The sequence below is a fragment of the Cetorhinus maximus genome, chromosome 6 (genome assembly GCF_964194155.1).
Source record: "Cetorhinus maximus chromosome 6, sCetMax3.hap1.1, whole genome shotgun sequence".
Taxonomy (NCBI): domain Eukaryota; kingdom Metazoa; phylum Chordata; class Chondrichthyes; order Lamniformes; family Cetorhinidae; genus Cetorhinus; species Cetorhinus maximus.
Genome location: NC_135884.1, coordinates 154,575,795 through 154,589,170, shown reverse-complemented (window position 1 = coordinate 154,589,170; position 13,376 = coordinate 154,575,795). Strand labels below are relative to the sequence as shown.

The following is a 13,376-nucleotide window of genomic DNA, read 5'->3' as shown; positions in this document are numbered from 1 at the left end:
CCTCCCCTGTTATTTCCTCGTGGGCCTGAATATTTTTTTCTTTTCAAGCGTTTATTCACTTTCCTTTTGAGAAATGCTATTGAATCTGCTTCCACTGCCATTTTGAGCAGCACATTCCAGATCCCCCTCACTGCAGGAAGAAAATTCTCCTCCAGCTCCTTTTGCCAATTATCTGCAGGACATCCATCAGAAAAGGGCTTGTTTAATGTTCTGGGTGGCACCATTCACCTAACAAAACATGATTCTGTGTTTCCCCCCCTTCCAAAGACGAGTATATTTCATTCTCTTTCCAGCAATCTCATTCTTTTTGAATATTGATGATGCTGATGTGGGGGTTGTACAGTTTTGTCTATTGGGATTTTCCCAGCAGCTGCTGGATAGGTCCCATCCACATAACATATCATAGGGACATCGAGTGGAGAGTTGGTGAAATGGCAGCAGAAGCTTTACTGGTAATTCCCAATCGCCACCAGTTGTTATTGGGTGGAACCTTGATACTTTGGAATAGAGATTTTATTTTTAATGCAATTTTGAAAAAACATGTTAAGCTGGGTCTAAAGTGTGTCCACAACTTCCAATGCCAAACATCTGATTATTCCCTGCTGTTAAGTCCTTACGTCAGCTCATGTTTGCCGACTGGGCTGTAGCCTGGGGGAGAGCCAGATTCAATGGTCACTGATAAATGCAGGGGTGGGAAGCCATTTGACCTGTCTAATTCTAGGAATCAACTGTCCATCATCATCATAACAACAGTCTACCTCCAGAATTTCTTCTTCTGGGAACTGATCACTCTGTGGTTGAAGTCACTGCCCTGATTTTGTTTTTTTAATATCTCAGTTATTTTCTCTCCTTCAGACACTCAATCAGCCGATGGCAATGGGGCCAGGGGGGATGGAGCCTGTGGGGAGAGCTGTAGACTCCATGGGAAGTGGAACCCCTCCCCCTGGATCAGGGAATGCTTATCAGATGGCAGGTAAGTGGCAAACGGCTGTGATCTCCGATGGAGCTGTTGGATTTGAGTTTGAATACAGTCTGTTTAGTTAATAGATTTGAGTTGGGAATTGGGCGGTAGCGGGATGAAGAATCCTTGTACTGCGCTGCTCACGCCTGTCCCTGTTGGGTGTACCTGGCATTAGCAGTTTTTGTGTTATTCATTCTCGGGATATGGATATCACTGGCAAAATTTGTATTTATTGCACATCCCCTAGAACCATAGAACACTACAGCACAGAAAACAGGCCATTCAGCCCTTCTAGCCTGTGCCGAAATATTATTCCGCTAGTCCCATTGACCTGCACCTAGTCCATAACCTTCCAGACCTCTCCCATCCATGTATCCCTAGTTGCTTTGTTTTGGTAGTTACCATGTTGATGTGGGACTGGAGTCACACATAGGCCAGACTGGAGAAGCCAAGCAGTTTTCCTTCCCAAATTGGCTGCTGCATTTCCTACATTACAACAGTGACTTCATCTCAAGAGCACTTTGTTGGCTGTGAAGCACTTGGGGATGTCCTGAGGTTGTGAAAGGTGCTATAGAAATGCAAGCCTGTCAAATATACATGAGTGAAACAGTTGGGTTTTTATGACAATCCAACAGCTACATGGTCACTTCCAGATTTTTCTTCCCATCATATTCTAAAATTGTTAGAAGTTAAATTTGTAATCCCTGGATTACTAATCCAGGAGCAGAATCACACCATGACTGCAACTAACTAGACCAAGCTGCCTGCCGCAGTGGGTTTAAGGGCGGTGTAACTGGGTAAGCTGCCTCCTTTCCTTGTGTTTTATTCCAGAATGTTCCCTTTCTGGTTAAACCGCTCCCCCCCTCCCCGCCACCCCACCCCGCCCAGTACCCTCTTTCCAGGGCAGTGGTAGGGTTCAGGTAGCTCTATACCACCCCCAATGTAACCTTTTAACCAGAAGGTAGATGGAAGATTTTAATCTCAATCCTTGGCTTGTTGTGCTGAGGGTTCATGAGAGATGTGGGTTCAGGCAGTGGCTGATGAAATCACCAGCCCCATGAGAAACGCGATGGAAAAACACTATTGTTTGTCTTTTATAAACTTCTCTTTCCCTCCCCACAACAGGTGTCGGAGCAGCTTTTCCCCAGGGGCAGCCTCACTGCCAACTGGTTACATCAAACCCCTCAATAGGCCTACCCATCAGTAGCCATGGCAACGTGGGAAATTTCAATCCATCGGTGGCTCCCCCACAGAGTCTGACAGCCCAGGAGCAGATGGGAGTCAATCTGGGGCAGGCCCTGGGGACTCACTTGCAGCCTGTCGCCCAGCAGAACCCAGGTACAGTACAGATGGAGTACAGCAGCACAGGTAAAACAACCTGCCTGTCACAGCACAATACAGCTTATTGATGCTCCCTCCTGCCCTGACACACTGGCTGACACAGTCCATTGTCTGTCTCTCTCTCTCTTTCTCTACTGTTCCACACCATCTGATCTTGCATTGGAGTCCCCTCCCTGTCACATCTGTTACAGTTTTATCAGAAGTGCAATCATTTTTTTTATATATGTTCGTTCTCAGGCTGTGGGTGTCATTGGCAAAGTTGGCATTTGTTATCCATTTCTTAATTGCACTTGAGGGAATGGTGATGCAATTGAGTATCTTAGTCGTCCACTTCAGGAGCCAGTTAAGACTTAGTGTAGGACTGGAGTCATCGTGGTAAGGATGGCAGGTTTCCTTCCCTAAAGGACATTCGTGAACTGGTTGGGTTTTCATGACAACCCTACAGCCTCATGGTCACTTGTACCCAGACCAGATTTTTATTTTCAGATTTAAAAATAGATAGAGTTCAAATTTTCAGACTACCATGGTTGAACTGAACTCTCATTCTATGGAAATCCAGAAATGCTTCACGACATTTGTTCGTTTGCTCTTTCATCCTTTAAAAAGTACCTGGATGAGCACTTGGCACGTCACAACATTCAAGGCTATGGGCCAAGTGCTGGTAAATGGGATTAGGTAGGTAGGTCAGGTGTTTCTCACGTGTCGGTGCAGACTCGATGGGCCGAAGGGCCTCTTCTGCACTGTGATTCTGTGTGAGAGCTTGGACACTGAGTTCCTTTTTGACCAGGATGGGACAGTTTGACTCCATTTGCCCACCTTTGTCCAGATCCCTTGATACCATTACCCAACAGAAATCTCTCTTCCAGTTAACCCCAAGCATCTACACCCTTTTTGGGGAGCGAGTTCCAGATTTTGTGACACAGTGCTTCTGATTTCACTCCTGGGATAGTCTGACTTGAATTTGAAGATCTTCCCTCCTCGCTCTGGATTTGACCACCAGAGGAAATATTTTTCTCCATCTACCCTATCAAATCCTTTTAACATTTTAAACACCTCAATTATATCACCCCTCAATCTCCCAACTCAAGGGAACACAACAAGTCTATGCAACCTGACCTTATAATTTAATCCTCAATATTTTAAATAGTAATTTGGCAAGTACAGAACTTGAGTATTGCTCAAAAAAAAGAGGTTACAGCTTTTTGTCTTGCACTCATCAGGACACTTTGCAAGGATACCAATATAAGGGGAAAAACAACAATTTATACTGTATGTGAAGAGAGTGCTGATTGGTTGGCAAGTGGACTCTGATTGGTAGAGGCGATGCCATGAGGATGCACCAGTGATGGTGACTGACAGTTAACTACCAAGCATTGTATTTTGGTGAATCTACATTGCACCCCCTCCAAGGTTAATACCTCTTCCCTGAGGTGAGGTGCTCGGAACTAACCAAGGTTACTCCAGATGGGCTCAGGTCAAGGCTCTGTACAGCTGAGCATCACTTCCTCCCCTTTGTCTTTCTGCACCTTTGGCATAAAGTGAGGAGGTTCCAATAGCCAGGGGACTGCACCGTCACGAGAGTCAGTGCCCCCAGGAGAACATGGTGTGGAATTGATTTATTAAAAATCAGTAAAAATTGGGGCGGGGAAGAGGATTTTTTTAAAAAAGTGATCAGGTTTGCAGTTCTGCTACATTTATTTCTGGTGTTTGTGCTGAGCAGACCAATAAGCAGCTCAGCTCCACCATCTGCAGTAACATAATTGTACTGCATCTGTATGTGTAACAAGGAAATAATTATCCTTATTTGTACCTTTGAAATGACAATTACAGAAATAGAGTCAAGGATAAATTTAAATCACTATTAAAGTGCTGCAGTTTCATAGGGCCTTCAGTACCTCCCCAACTGAGAGCTCTGTCAAAGACCAGACACAGGCACGATTAGCTGAGCGGCCTACCTCATTCTACAAAGCGCCCCTCTTAAATATGTGAGCCTCATAGTGAATACTGGCTGCTTATTACATAGTATCTGGAGCACATTCAGCTCAATTGGTCCAGTCCACGTGAGCCTCACCCCAACCTGACCCTCGATCTCTTTGTTCCTTTCTTCATGTATACATCCAGCCTCCCTTTAGCTCTGCTTCACCCATTCCAAGTGCTAAGGAGTTCCACATTCTCACCTCTCTGTGTGTAAAGAAATTCGTCCCTAATACCTTTGATCTGTTAGTAGTTTTCTGATTTTCGTGGCTTTCTCGTTCTGGATTCATCCACAAGTGAAAACAGTTTCTTAACCCATCAGACCCCTTCATAATTTTAAAGATCTTTCTCGGGTCTCTGCTTCTCCAGAGAGAAGGTACAACCGCTGAAGACCCACTAGGGTAATGTATGACTCTGACTGTAACTTGTCCTTCTGGGTCCACCCGGCAGGAGTTACTGGACAGTGAGCAGGAATGTGGGTTTCTCCAGCTCCACATAGTTTTCGATGTCCCTCACCTGATATCCAGACTGTTAGATTGGCTGAAAACAGCTGATCATCACAGGCCAATGATCAAACTTGGGACAGTACAGCACTACAACTCACCAAATATTGTTATTTGTTTTGTGATTGAATACTCAGAACATAAAACTAGAAGGAGCCCCGTTGAAACTGATCTGCATCTCTATTCATCCAACTAATCCATATACCTTACAATCCTTACCCAACAAAAGCCTTTCGAGTGTCTTGAAACATTGACCATGACATCCACAGTCTTTTTGGAGGAGAAAGTTCTAGATTTACACCGCCCTGTGTGTGAAAAGTGCTTCCTGATCACACTCCTGGAGGGTCTGGCTTTACTTTTCATGATGATGAGGAATGAGCATTTTATTGATGTGTCTGTCTGTCTGTTATCAAACAGTTCCTGCACAGCCGCAATCATCCCAGGGAGAATTTTTCAACAACCAGTTTAACCAGGCACAGGGTCCACCAGAGGGAATGAACCTACAACTTTATACAGAAGGTAAAGGACACTGAATTTCCATATCAAGGAACCTTACTCAGAACCAGAGTTCGGGAGAGAGATAGTTAGACATGTCAAGTTAGGGTTTTAAAGAGCTGCAGATTGTAGGAGAACAACTGAAGATGTTGGGCATGTTTCCACTGGAGCAGAGAAGGTTAAGAGGAGATTTAATCATGTTTTTTTTTTTAAACTGTAAAGGGTCTTAATAGAGTAAATGAGGAAAGACAATTTCCCCTGGTTAGGGAGTCAGTAATGAGGGGTCATTAATTTAAAAGTAAAAACAGAGACTGAGGAGAGGTTAGGAGAAATTTATTTGCACAGAGCGTCGAGTGTTTAGCGTTAAAGAATGGTTGAGGCAGAGATCACTGCATCTTTTAACAAAACCTTGAATTTATATAATATCTTTACAGGAAAATCAGATAAACAGTTGCAGCAGAAGGTGATTTTCCCAGTCAGCAGTTGCAACACTGTCAAAGTCACAGTATCAGCAGAGAAACTGACACCCAACAATGAAATTGTTAGACTGTAGTGTGTTCATTGCAGCGAAGGATATCAGTTTTAGGGAATAGAACACTTTACCATTTCAGGCACCCCATGTCAGTATTATACACTCCCAGGACAGGTACATCACAGGGTTAGATACAGAGTAAAGCTCCCTCTACACTGTCCCCATCAAACACTCCCAGGACAGGTACAGCACGGGGTTAGATACAGAGTAAAGCTCCCTCTACACTGTCCCTATCAAACACTCCCAGGACAGGTACAGCATGGGGTTAGATAGAGTAAAGCTCCCTCTACACTGTCCTCATCAAACACTCCCAGGACAGGTACATCACGGGGTTAGATACAGAGTAAAGTTCCCTCTACACTGTCCCCATCAAACACTCCCAGGACAGGTACAACACGGGGTTAGATACAGAGTAAAGCTCCCTCTACACTGTCCCCATCAAACACTCCCAGGGCAGGTACAGCACCGGGTTAGATACAGAATAAGGATGAGTGTTATGGCAGCGATGGGGTTAAGGTAAGAGAAGGGAGTTCCATGTTGCCAAGATGGTTTTGGTGACATACAGGGTGATGTCAGATCCCCAGGGTTCCACACTGTCTCGTGAAGAGGGTCTGGAGGATGAGGGAGAGGGGAGGAGAGAATGGTGCTGTTGGCCTTCGTATTGCCAGGATTCAGTGGGGGCAATTGTTCTCTGTCCATGTGATGACAGGAGAGGTCCAGGGAAGTGGTGGAGCTGGAGGTCATTGCCACGCTTGGAGAAATTGACCCCATAAGTGCTGATGACATCACTAAGGAGCAGTATATAGATGTGGACAAGGTGACATTATAAGGGTAGTCTGGGGGGTGATGGTGTGGGCGCAGAGAGAGAATCTCTCACTGGAGATGCTTTGTTCCATTCAAATCTCAACCTGCCCTAGCAGGGTTTGAACCCAGGTTCTCTGAATTATGAGCCCAGTAACAGATCTAACACAGCACGGTATATGCAGAGTCATCAAGTAGCTGAAGTCAAGAGGGTGACCATCACCCTTTGACCTGTACCCCAGCAAGAATCAATATCCTTAGTCACTGAACAAGGGAGTTAAACCTAATGTTAAACTGAGATAAATTTGTGGGTTACAGTAAACTTTTGGGGTTTATTTTCTTGTAGCAGGTACTTGGTATGGACCACAGCAGGGGCAATACCAGCAGAACCCTGGTTCCCACCAGCAGAACTTCTACCAGCAATACTCCACACAGCAGCCACTGACCAGCACGCCTCAGGAATTCAGTGAGTTCCAGATGTTTCTATTGGAGGAATACTCTTTGTTTCTTACTGTACAGACTGTGTCCAGGGTATATCATCTGGATAGAGCATTTAGGTTACTTTCAGTCCTGGGACAGTGATTGAAGGGGAAGAAGGTGATGAAGCATGAAACACCTGCAGGGCAGATACAGCACAGGGTTAGATACAGAATAAAGCTGGTGCTTTAATACTGGCAAAGCTGCACAGTACAACGACCAGGGAAAGCAAAATTCAACTGGGTACAACCAAACCTTTTTAACCTCATTGTCTTACCGCATCCCTCAGCCATAATCTTTCTTTAACTATTCTTTTAATTTTTATTTACTTATTAAAGCCCTTTCATATTATCTGCTAATTGTGTTCCATTCCCTTTTACCAGTTCTAACCTCCTTGCTCCCTCTACTAGTACTTCCTATATTCTTCATTATCTGTTATACTGTTTACCCTCGTTTTATAAAATGCCTTCCTTTTAAGTTTCAGTTTAATTATAATCTGTTTATCTATGGAATTCTAATGTTTGAATCACCCTGTCTTTGCATTATAAGAATATATTTACTGTTGACCCTTTTGCTGTTAATTTGACACTGACCCCATCTCTTCTCACTGCTCTCCCAGTCCACAATCCTTATTTTTGATTCTCTATTATCTTTCTTTATTCTTGCATTGAACTTAATTATGCTGTGGTTTGTTTTCCAATTCTCCAACTCTCACCAGTTTTTGTCCCACTTAATTTCTCCGAATTAAATCAAGCAATTCTTCTTTCCTTGAATCATTATGGAGGCTGTTCCCATCTGCCAGTCCTTTCAAAGACTAATCCAGTTCATGCCGCTCTAAACCCATGCCCCTGCAGTTTTTTTTCTCCTTCAAGCGTTTATCCAATTACCTTTTGTAGGTTACTGTTGAATCTGCCTCTACCGCACTCTCAGGCAGTGCACTCCAAATCCTTACCATTCTTTGCGTAAAAAAAACTTCTTCCTTATATTGCCTCTGGTTCTTTTGCCAATCACCTTCAATCTGTGTCCTCTGGCTATTGACTCTTCAGCTGTTGGAATCAGTTTTTCTTTATTTACTTTATCTAACCCATCACAATTTTAAACACCTCCATGAAATCACCTCTCCGCTTTCCCTGACTCAAAACAAAATGATCGAGGAAGCAATCTGAGATCCATTTTAAAAAGCATTGTGCACTTTGATCCCACACATTACCCTTATCCCGTTCTTTCTTGGGATAGTTATCATCAATCAGTGTTAATCGTCCTGTTGTTCTTGCATGGCTTCCTGAATTGTCTTCAGATCTCTCCTGTTTGAGGACCAGTGATACTCTTTGAAGAATGTACCATTTACCGTTTTATTTTGTGGTAGAATTTCTCGTGTATTTGGGGCATGAGGCAAATAACCAACGTAGAAGACCGAGAAAATGCGAACAGAAATATGTTATGGTTCTGCTTCAGTCGTGCAGGGCATTGATGAAACCACATGTGGAGTACTGTGTACGGTACTGGTCTCCTTGTTTAAAGAAAGATGTAAATATGTTAGCAGTTCAGAGAAGGTTTACTAGACTAATACTAGGAATGGGTAGGTTATGAGGAAAGGTTGGACAGACTAGGGCTTGTACCTGCTGGAAGAGTAAGAAGTGACTGGATTGAAACATATAAGATCCTGAGGGGTCTTGACCTGGTGGATGTGGAGAGGATGTTTCCTCTTGTGGGAGAATCTAGAACTAGGGGTCACTGTTTAAAAATAAGGGGTCGCTCACTTAAAACAGAGATGAGGAGAAATTTTTCTCTGAGGGTCGTGAATCTTTGGAACTCTCTTCCAGAAAAGGTGGTGTAAGCAGACTGTTTGAATATTTCTAAGGCAGAGGTGGATAGATTCTTAATAAATATGCAGGTGAAGGGTTTATTGGGGGCAGGAAGTTACAATCAGATCAGTCATGATCTTATTGAATGGTGGAGCGAGCTTGAAGGGTCAAGTGGCTGTCTCCTGCTCCATGTTCCTATACCTGTAACTGCACTACCACCAACCTCCTTGCTCTTTTAATACCTGTTCCGAAACACATCTCATTATAATCGGCCTGGCCCCAGGCTAAAGTGCAGCAAGTTTCCTGCATTGGTTAACAACCGGTGTCAAATTACATCCAGAATTCTAGGCGCAGCAGGGAATAACACAAGCAGCCCAAGATCGGCCATGATCGTATTGTATGGAGAGCAGACTCGAAGGGATGAATGGTCTACTCCTGCTCTGGTTTCTTGTGTTCTTGTAAGCCTTGAGACTAGGAAAGTCCCAAGCGGTCCATGGTGAGCTAGCTGACCTTGCTGGAGAGGGCGTGTGTAGGATGGGGGTGGTGGTGCCTGGTGTTGGGGCTCCGCGTCACCTTATTTTCCTTTCAATAAGGAATTAGAAACACTCGCCACTCCTGCTTCTGCTGGCTATCCGCTGACTCCAGCCGGAAAGTGCGGTTGTTTGGAAGAAAGATGTAGACCAGATCCGATTCTGTGATGCACCCTGCAGTCAAATAGCCTGCCAACATCCACTATCATGAATTATGACCACTTGAGACATTGTACCAATGGATGTCTAGTGGCCACAGAAATCTTTACAGCAAATATTAGGGAGAAAAGGGAAGAAAGCAATTGCCTTTGCAGGATATCCATTTAGCTGCAGTGGTTAATACAATGTGATTTTGTCATTTCATTATCTCTCACTTTTTTTTTTGCAGATTCTGCACAAAATCCTCAAGGACAGTTCAGAAACTTCCAGCAGGACCCAGGGCAACAATATGTGGCTTTTCGGCCTCAGCAACCTGCTCCCAACCCCGCTCAGCAACAGGCATTCCAGTATGGTCAGGTACAGCAAGAAGCAATGCTGAAGTTTATACAATGCTCTTATCCACAGTCAGAAATGAGGGATAGTATCCGACAAAACTAAACTCTGCTGCTTGACACGTGACTCTCACCAAGTCTTCTTCACCCAGTGCTCACTGATGTACATTAGCTTGCTAGCAAGCATTGACTCAGCTTTGAATTACTGACTATCCCATATGTATGGCCCCTAGTTCTAATTTCGCCCACAAGTTTTTATTTATTCATTCATGGGATCTGGGCGTCGCTGGCTGGGCCAGCATTCATTGCCCATCCCTAGTTGCCCTTGAGAAGGTGGTGGTGGTGAGCTGCCTTCTTGAACCGCTGCAGTCCATGTGGTGTAGGTACACCCAGGGTGCTGTTAGGGAGGGAGTTCCAGGATTTTGACCCAGCGACAGTGAAGGAACGGCGATATATTTCCAAGTCAGGGTGGTGAGTGGTTTGGAGGGAAACTTCCAGGTGGTGGTGTTCCCATCTATCTGCTCCCCTTGTCCTTCTAGATGATAGCAGCCATGGGTTTGGAAGGTGCTGCCTAAGGAGTCTTGGTGAATTCCTGCAGTGCATCTTGTAGATGGTGCACACTGCTGCTACTGTGCATCAGTGGTGGAGGGAGTGAATGTTTGTGGATGGGGTGCCGATCAAGCAGAATGCTTTGTCCTGGATGGTGTTGAGCTTCTTGAGTGTTGTTGGAGCTGCACTCATCCAGGCAAGTGGAGAGTATTCCATCACACTCCTGACTTGTGAAAACATCTCTATGTCTACCCTATCAAGCCCTTTTGTAATGTGTTTCGGTCACCCCTCAGCCTTCTCTTTTCTAGATAAAAGAAAGCCAGCCTATTCAATTTTTCCTGACAGGCATAACCTCTCAATTCTGGTATTATTAGTAAATCTTTTTTGTACCTTCCCCAGTGCCTTTGTATCCTCCCAAGTTTAATCTAATCACAGTTCTACACAAGTTAACATAATTTCTCTGCTTTTCTTTTCTGTCCTTCTAGAAATTAATTTTGGTGATTTGTTTGCTTTTCAGCTTATTAACCTGTCACCATTTTTAAATTTGTGTATCTGTACTCCTAGGTCTTTCTGAAGTCTGTTTTAACCTAACAACTCCAGATCAATGTATTTCTACATATTATCAGCTCATTTATTTTATTTAATATTCTTGCCTGTTGTGAAAGGCACTATGTAAATCCCAAGTCTTTCTAGCTTCTGTTACTGCCTCTAAATCCCTCTGTCTATTAAACAACTTCTCCAGACCTTCCTTTCTTAACCTACATTTACTCAGCTCTGGATGATAGTGTAAGGGCTCTGGTCCTGGATGAGCAATCCAGGGGTTAGGAGTTCAAATCCCACTTCAGTGCATTGTGAAATAGAGTTATACAGCACAGAAACAGGCCCTTCAGCCCATCGTGTCCATGTTGGCCCTCAAGCATCTATCCATTCTAATCCCATTTTCCAGCACTTGGCCCATAGCCCTGTATGCGATGGCATTTCAAGTGCTCATCTAAATACTACTTAAATGTTGTGAGAATTCCTGCCTCTACCACCCCCTCAGGCAGTGTGTTCCAGATTCCAACCACCCTCTGGGTGAAAAAGCTTTTCCTTAAATCCCCTCTAAACCTCCTGCTCCTTATCTTAAATCTGTGCCCCTGATTATTGACACCTCCACTAAGGGGAAAAGTTTCTTCCTATCTACCTTATCTATGTCCCTCATAATTTTGTATACCTCTATCAGGTCCCCTCTCAGCCTTCTCTGCTCTAAGGAAAACAACCCGAGCCTATTCAGTCTCTCTTTATAGCTGAAACGCTCCAGCCCAGGCAACATCCTGGTGAATCTCCTCTGCACCCTCTCCAGTGCAATCACATCCTTCCTATAGTGTGGCGACCAGAACTGAACACAGTACTCCAGCTGTGGCCTAACTAGCGTTTCATACAGTTCCAGTATAACCTCCCTGCTCTTATATTCTATGCCTCGGCTAATAAAGGCAAGTATCCCATATGCCTCCTTAACCACCTTATCTACCTGTGCTGCCCCCAGCAGGTATCTATGGACATGTACACCAAGGCCCCTCTGATCCTCTGTACTTCCTAGGGTCCTACCATTCATTGTGTATTCTCTTGCCGTGTTAGTCCTCCCAAAATGCATCACCTCACACTTCTCAGGATTAAATTCCATTTACCACTGCTCTGCCCATCTTACCAGCCCATAAATAATATCGTCCTGTAATCTAAGGCTTTCCTCCTCACTATTTACGACACCAATTTTCATGTCATCTGTAAACTTACTGATCATACCTCCTATATTCACGTCTAAATCATTAATGTACACTACAAACAGCAAGGATCCCAGCACCGATCCCTGCGGTACACCACTCATCACAGGCTTCCAATCGCAAAAACAACCTTCGACCATCACCCTCTGGATACAAAATTAGCTTAGTGGCAGGAAGCAAATTGCCCTGGATCCCATGGGCTCTTAACCACCTTGACCAGTCTCCCATGTGGGACCTTGTCAGAAGCCTTACTGAAGTCCATGTAGACTACATCAACTGCACTGCCCTCACCGACACAACTAATCACCTCCTCAAAAAATTTAATCAAATTTGTTAGACAAAATTCAAAAGGTTAACCTTCCCATTTCAAACACAAAAGTACATTTTTAAAAAAAAATGCATCTGAAAATACATGATTTGCACCTAGAAGCAGTTTAGAGAATGAAGGTCCCTCAATGGCTTCGTAGTTAATGACAATATCCTGTGTAACATTGAATGCTACAGACATAAAGTCCTACTTCTGTGCTAAGTCAGTTCCCCCAACTGGCCCTGAGCTAGGAAGGTGAAAAAGGTGAGTTGGTGTTTGCACCTCCTGATTGCCAATGATCACCACATGAAAACCGTGCGCTCGATGAGGATAAATTGTGTTTGGCTCAGTTCCATGCTTAAACAGCCTGCCAACAGTAAGTAAGCAAGCTCACATAAAGAATGGCCACTTCAATGAACTCATACCACAGCAGCAGCTAGCATCTAAATAGCATAAAACAACAGGAAAAAGAGCATTTAGACAATATTATATATTCCACTGAAGACTTAGCAATTTTTAACATGTAAGAATATTTTAACTACACTTTTCTCATTACACTATCTTGAAAACAGTTTGCAAATACAATTAAAATAGCACATAAGCCTCAAAAAGAAATATTGAGAATGCATTCCTTCACTCAGCAGACAAATGCTGACAACAGAAATCAAACAAAACTATTCCGCAGTGCTCTCGTGGACTGAAGCAAGAGGTGGTACTTTTGCCATCTGAACACAGGATGGTCAAATTAATGTGGAAGTTTCAGTTTGAACTGAAACACACTTTTGTTTGGTATTTTAATCTTGACAGGATTCTTGTGGACTGGTTAAAAATACTGTCCAACAACTAGCCT

The 13,376-nt window shown here is 43.8% G+C and overlaps 1 protein-coding gene across 4 annotated transcripts in view; it reads left to right on the top strand.

Annotated features, from left to right (window-relative positions):
• ss18l2 (ss18, like 2) overlaps nt 1-13,376 on the top strand; it is a 45,846-nt gene that overhangs the window by 29,651 nt on the left and 2,819 nt on the right. Inside the window, exons 4-8 of one of the 4 annotated variants that reach the window (XM_078544688.1) lie at nt 856-973; nt 2,087-2,299; nt 5,197-5,298; nt 6,954-7,073; nt 9,808-9,935. In XM_078544688.1, the coding sequence (XP_078400814.1) occupies nt 856-973; nt 2,087-2,299; nt 5,197-5,298; nt 6,954-7,073; nt 9,808-9,935 (681 nt within the window). Of the gene's footprint in view, nt 1-855; nt 974-2,086; nt 2,330-5,196; nt 5,299-6,953; nt 7,074-9,807; nt 9,936-13,376 lie in introns of all 4 variants that reach the window. The other 3 variants (XM_078544689.1, XM_078544687.1, XM_078544686.1) reach the window with 3 other exon arrangements.